General features: G+C 41.9%; 2 protein-coding genes across 2 annotated transcripts; one reads left to right on the top strand and one right to left on the bottom strand.

Moving 5' to 3' along the window:
* Nucleotides 1-895: 895 nt before the first annotated feature.
* LOC310955520 (distal membrane-arm assembly complex protein 1-like) lies at nucleotides 896-1,665 on the bottom strand. The gene is made up of 2 exons (XM_083925349.1): nucleotides 1,277-1,665; nucleotides 896-1,193 (listed from the first exon to the last, which is right to left on the bottom strand). Exons 1-2 carry the CDS (start codon nucleotides 1,485-1,487, stop codon nucleotides 1,129-1,131), a joined length of 276 nt encoding a protein of 91 aa, XP_083781475.1. The 5' UTR covers nucleotides 1,488-1,665; the 3' UTR covers nucleotides 896-1,128.
* Nucleotides 1,666-1,882: 217 nt separating this feature from the next.
* On the top strand, nucleotides 1,883-6,040 carry btd (biotinidase). Its single transcript, XM_083925487.1, has 6 exons — nucleotides 1,883-2,251; nucleotides 2,427-2,576; nucleotides 2,848-2,999; nucleotides 3,077-3,254; nucleotides 3,336-3,911; nucleotides 3,989-6,040. Exons 1-6 carry the CDS (start codon nucleotides 2,033-2,035, stop codon nucleotides 4,274-4,276), a joined length of 1,563 nt encoding a protein of 520 aa, XP_083781613.1. The 5' UTR covers nucleotides 1,883-2,032; the 3' UTR covers nucleotides 4,277-6,040.
* The last annotated feature ends 27 nt before the right edge of the window (nucleotides 6,041-6,067 follow it).

Below are 6,067 nucleotides of genomic sequence, written 5' to 3'. Positions count from 1 at the left end.
TGCACTGTCCAAAAATGAGCTATGTATTAAAGATATAATCCGTACTTTACATCTAGTTAATTGTCTGTTAAGTTACTATCTATCAAAGAGTGAGTTAAAACTCACCTGTACTTGCCTCTTTGCTGAGTATTTCAATCGGTGTCTTTGGCAACATTCCCTCTCTAAGGGCCCGTCCACACAAAGTCAAAGTGCTATAAATTGCGAGTCAGGTGAAATCTTACTTTATGTGTCTGGGACACGAGGTCCCAGAGGCTAACCTGCTGTTACTTCTTACTTACTCAATTCTTACAGATTACAACTTCAAAGGGAAAGTTAGGCTTTTGTGAAGTAGGGTCCGTGTTGGCACTAAGCATCATCTGCTGTAGGTAATACACTATTGATCAGCACCTTATAAAACCCTGTTTCAAAATAGCCAAACTATCCCTTTAGCCACTTTGACTCAACACTCTTATTAGTCGTATGGATGCAAATGCTGAGCCAAAAAAGTAGAAGATAAAAGCTGTTTTTTTTAATATATATATTTCTTTTGCTATTTATCGAACAACACTCAAGTGTCTTTTCCACTAGTGACGGATCTCTCATTGTGGGGCCAAATCAGTCAGTTTGAAGAATCAACTAATGTATAATGTATTCATGGTCAGAATGTCTGGGTGCTTGATTAAGAAAACAGGGTTCTGCTGAACTGCACTTAATTTGCTTTGTTTCACATGCTCAAAATGAACTCAAACATGAAGTTGAGTGTTAAATAACTCGGACCTCATAATGATACCTACAGTAAGATTTTGCTTTGAAGTATGAAACTGCGTCTGCGTTAAAATGTCTGAAAATACTTCTTAAAACGTTTTTTTAATGCATAACATTCAAATGATGACAGATTGCATTTCTGATTAAATATATCTTTCATTTTTAATTCAAGAAAACCAAAAGCTTCCAATATTGATGCATGGCTCATCCACACAGATCTAAGAAAACTCCAATCTGATACTTGTTACTGTAATAGTGCAAACAACATAACTTACTACAATCTCAAGAGGAGCTTCTTTAACTTGCTGTTATACTCTCCATAAAAAATCTGCACAAGTCCTTTGAGTCCATCTTTGATCCATTTGAAACGTGCATGTCAGGACTTCATGTCTTCCTCTCCGCTTTTCCCACCGGGTCAGCGATGATAACAATTCCCCATGCAGCCAACCCTGAAAGGTGAAGCAGGTGTGCATTTAGTGTTTCAAAACACGACAACAAGTGATGTTATCGATCCAAAAAAAGCACCATTTACCTGCAGCAAATGTAATCTGTGCCACTGTCCCCACAGCGGTGGGTCCACCTTGTCGCATCACTCTCCGGGCTGCATTGAACACATAAGCTCCGGCCAGGATCAACCCGCCGCCGGAGATGAGCCGACAGCTCCAGCAGCTCTTGAACACCTGGCTGGGTTTGGTTACGGGGGCGCCTGCTCCTGCTGCCGGTGCCTCTGGTGCTGCTGACATTGTAACGTACTACTGTGTAATGCTAATACGTGCTGCTGTACGTACGGAGACGTCAAGTAAACATTTAAAACAAATGAAGCGTTAGCTCCTCGAAATGTTCCTCTTATATTCAAAGAATTCGTCCACATGGGGCACAAACATACACTGTTTAAAACACTATGTAATTTCCTGCTCAATGCTTATGCTTGCTGTGTAAGGTCACATTTGTAAAGTGCTTCCGGGTTATGTGACTAATTCCTATTTTGTATTTTCAAAATAAAAGTTTGTTTACGCCGCGCTGCTAGTGCTTTATTCTTAATTATTCATAATTGTTCTTTATTTTAGAGCAGCATAAGTAGATGAGTATTTGAAAATGTGAGACATGGACCGGGTGCACGAACTAAGAGCGCATGGATCCGGACTCATACTGTAAACACAGCTCTGTATTTGGGAGGAGAGCTTATCACCTGTCAACCAGAAATGACTCAATAGACGGACTCGTGACCTCTCAGGTGTTAATGACGTCACTAGTCCCATAGGCTAACGAGTCTCTCGGGGAAGAAACAATGTTTTTGTTCCTTGTGTTTGTTGCCAGTTTCTCTTTAAAGTCGGCCGTTGGTCAAACGAAGTCCGCCGTGGACTCCTCGTATGTTGCGGCTGTTTATGAGCACAAAGTGATCCTGAACCCGGAGCCTCATGTCCCCCTGTCCCGCCCCGCCGCCCTGCAGCACATGCACAAGAACCTGGATATCTACGAGGAGCAGGCTGCCCGGGCCGCTCAGCAGGTATGGTCAATTCAGGAGAGAGTTATAAATGTATAGATTCAGTCAAAGAAACAACTTCTTTTTGCTCATTTAAAAAATACTTCATTATTATTCATAATGATAAGAAAACGAAAAGGAGCACATTTACTGTCACAACCCATCAACCTCTACTCTGCCGTCATCTTCCCTTTGTCAGGGGGCCCAGATCCTGGTGTTTCCAGAAGATGGTCTACAAGGTTTCAACTTCAGCCGTTCGTCTATCTCTGGCTACCTAGAAACCATTCCTGACCCCCAGCAGGAGAGCTGGAACCCGTGCACAGAGCCGGGCAAATACAACAACACTGAGGTGCACAACCTTAGATTTAGATTCTATGTTGTTATTGAACGGGCATTCTTTATTCTTAATTATTCTTTATTTGGATCCCCATGAGCTGCCACAAAGGTATAGCAGCTACTTTCCCCAAGGTCTGCCCACAATGAAACATTACATAAAGAACAAGAGATGTGACGCATATAAAAGGTCTCACTAAGCAGGACACGCTGACATGGAGTCTGCCCACTCATGCAACACCAGCCTGTCACTATAAATCACATGTGAGTGTGGTTGTGTTTGACAGGTTCTCCAGCGGTTGAGCTGCATGGCCCGTCGTAACAACCTCTACCTGGTGGCCAACATGGCCGACATGCAGCCCTGTCCCCTGAAGACCGACCCCTCCTCCTCCTGTCCCTCTGATGGACGCTGGCAGTTCAACACCAACGTGGTTTTCAGGTGCAGTGTAGACCTTAAAATAGAAATAACAAGTGCACCAATATGTCATTTTCCGGTGGAACTCTTCTTTCATACAGGTCAGATGGGCTGCTGGTGGCACGCTACCATAAACACAACCTCTACTTTGAGGCGGCGTTCGACACGCCGCCGCAACCTGAGATCATAACGTTTGATACAACTTTTGCTGGAAGGTTTGGTCTCATCATCTGCTTTGACATCCTGTTCCACTCGCCCACAGTTGCCCTGTTGGAGAAGGTAGAAAACAGCAACTGAGACTCTGTACCCAAATCTACCGTCCTTTCCTTTTCGTTTCCTAATATTGGTCTCTCCTTTTAGGGTGTGCGTCAGCTGATCTACCCCACAGCCTGGATGAACCAGCTGCCCCTACTGGACACAATCCAGTTCCAGCGGGCATTCAGCTTGGGCGCCAATGTCACTGTGCTAGCGGCCAATGTTCGTAACAAACGACTAATCATGACAGGAAGTGGTATCTACACCCCTTTTTCTGCCACCTACCACCACGCCCAGAAAGGAGACCTAGAGGAGGGCAAGCTGCTGGTAGCCAGGGTGCCAGTCTTAGACCCACTGTGGCTGGAGCAGAGAGGGACCACACAGGAGGGCGTAGTTACAGCCACAGACTCTGGATACTGTCACAAAGAGAGCTGTTCTGATTCTCCTCCTCCTGAAACTGATTCAGTTCCTCCCTCGTCCACCACTTTCATCTCATCCATGATGTACGACCCTTTTACGTTTGTCCCCTTACAAGAGCCAGAAGGTGAAGTGAACGTGTGTAATGGCACCTTTTGCTGTCACCTGAAGTACCAGCGGTTACCACAGGGGAGAAATAAAGAGCTCTATGCATTGGGAGCATTTGCTGGCACACACACTGTGAACGGACGCTACGCCCTGCAGGTATGAATGCGAAGAACTTTTGATATTTAAAACGGCTGCATGAGACTTTTGTCACGTTTATCATATCTCTGTTGCAGGTGTGTGCACTAGTCCGCTGTGCTGCGTTGGACTTCAGTTCCTGTGGACAGGAAGTGGATGAGGCTGAGTCTAAAATGGACTTCCTGTTGGAGGGGAACTTTGGCACCAGATATGTGTATCCATCAGTTTTGACTAGCAAGCTTGTGCTGGAGCAGCCAGAGCATCTGGAAACAGCTGCAGATGGCAGAGTGACCATGAAACACTCAAACATGACCGGTGGACTGGTCACTGCCTGTCTGTACGGACGAATGTATCACCTGGACAGTGAATTAACTGTTTTGAATTAGATGGACGTGTCAAATATATCAAATATATTTTAAAAACTGAATTATAAAAACAAATGTTCTGGAGCCATTTTAAATAAGTAACCCTATCTCTTAAGCTACAATTTTTCTCAATGACCTTGGCTCAAATTTAACATTGTTAAACTGTAAGAACAGTTGTCACACCTGTGTCATGAGACATCACAGATCTATAGAATATCTGCAGAAGGTGGCAAACTCACCCAAAACATTTCATTCATGCTTCCAAACCTGGTTATTGTGTCAGTAAATTGGCCAATGCCCCCAAATTGAAACATTTTGTCATCGTGTTAGCCGTACTGATCAAAATGTTTAGATGATTTTTCACCATGGTGGTCAACCCTGGAAATGTTTCTTATACACACATCTCTGTTTTGTTCTACTTTTCTGTTGAGTGCTATAAAAATGTCAATGCTTTTTTAGATTCCAATTTCAACCCTATAAGTTTAACTGGTAAAAGTCAAGACTGTACGATACGGTCACACAGAAAAATAATATTTGTATGCATACAATTAATTTATGTGTGTATCAATGTGCTACATTTACGGTGAACAAAATCAACTTTTGATCTTTCATTTAAAGCCATATAACGGAAGATTTGCCACAATGACATCCATGTCAACAAAAAAGAAACCCTGCAACAATTAACCCACAGTGGTTCAGTAAAAATAAAAAGAATGTACCTCCTCACAGTTTGTGTACACAATACCACAAGTTCTCATCTTCTCGGTGGTTGCCTCCTTGTTACTGTCACCTTGCAGGTCATTTTCCAGTTCAGCAAACATTCCATGTACCAGGGAATATGGAAGATACATGTCTGACAGATTCTGATCTCAACCATTTTGATGAGTTTTACAGAGAATCAACTCACCAGTTTTGATCAGCAAGCCAAGTGCAGGTGGTCATCATGCAAATTGTTGACAGTTGTAGCTTCACTTTTACACACGAGCCAAAAAGTGCAATTTGCTTGAATGAATGAGACATTCAAATCTGTTGTGAACAACAAACTAATTGTTTGGAGATTTGAAAAAAGAAAGTTTTGTCTGGGAAAAAAAAAAAAATCATCATTCAAATGAGAAAAAGTGTTACATTACAAAGCCGTTGCCTGTCACTCGGGAGATTAGACCTAACTAAATAATAAATATATAAAAATAAACCATATTTATTATTATTATTTTTGGAAAATAACACACGACATAAACTAGAAACATACTTGGCCCTAAACAGACAGTACAGTATACTGTGGCAGACTACCTCACCACAGTAACTGATAATGATAAAGACACTGACATAGTACAGACTCATTGTGAGTCATTGTGAGGCGGGTAGAGGTGCAATTACAATACAGTATGATACTATGGTACTACATTATAATTGCCATTTACTTATATATTATGTGTGACACTCACTCATCTTCAACCGCTTATCCACGGTCGGGTCGGTCGGTCCATTCCTATTATATAATATTAATATTCACTTAACCTTCACTTTAATATCCCTCATTCTATTTCATAATCATAATTGTGCCTTGGCACCACACGTCACATGTCGTGCCACTAAAGCCTTTTGCCTTTTATGTAGTTTAGCCACTGCAATAAAGGGTTTCAAAAAGTACCCTCAACATTTTTATTAATCCAATCAGAAAGAATAAAAGGCCAACAACAAACATCACAATAAGTTGCAAATCCACAAGGTGAAAAGAAAAAACAATCTTTTAAAAAAGGGTTATTTTGAAGTTCTTATTGAAGAGAGTGCAATAAATCAATTACAAATACA

The sequence above is a fragment of the Echiichthys vipera genome, assembly GCF_963691815.1.
Source record: "Echiichthys vipera genome assembly, chromosome: 13".
NCBI lineage: Eukaryota > Metazoa > Chordata > Actinopteri > Perciformes > Trachinidae > Echiichthys > Echiichthys vipera.
The sequence above is the reverse complement of the archived record's forward strand: the minus strand, read 5'-3'. Positions and strand labels throughout refer to the sequence as shown.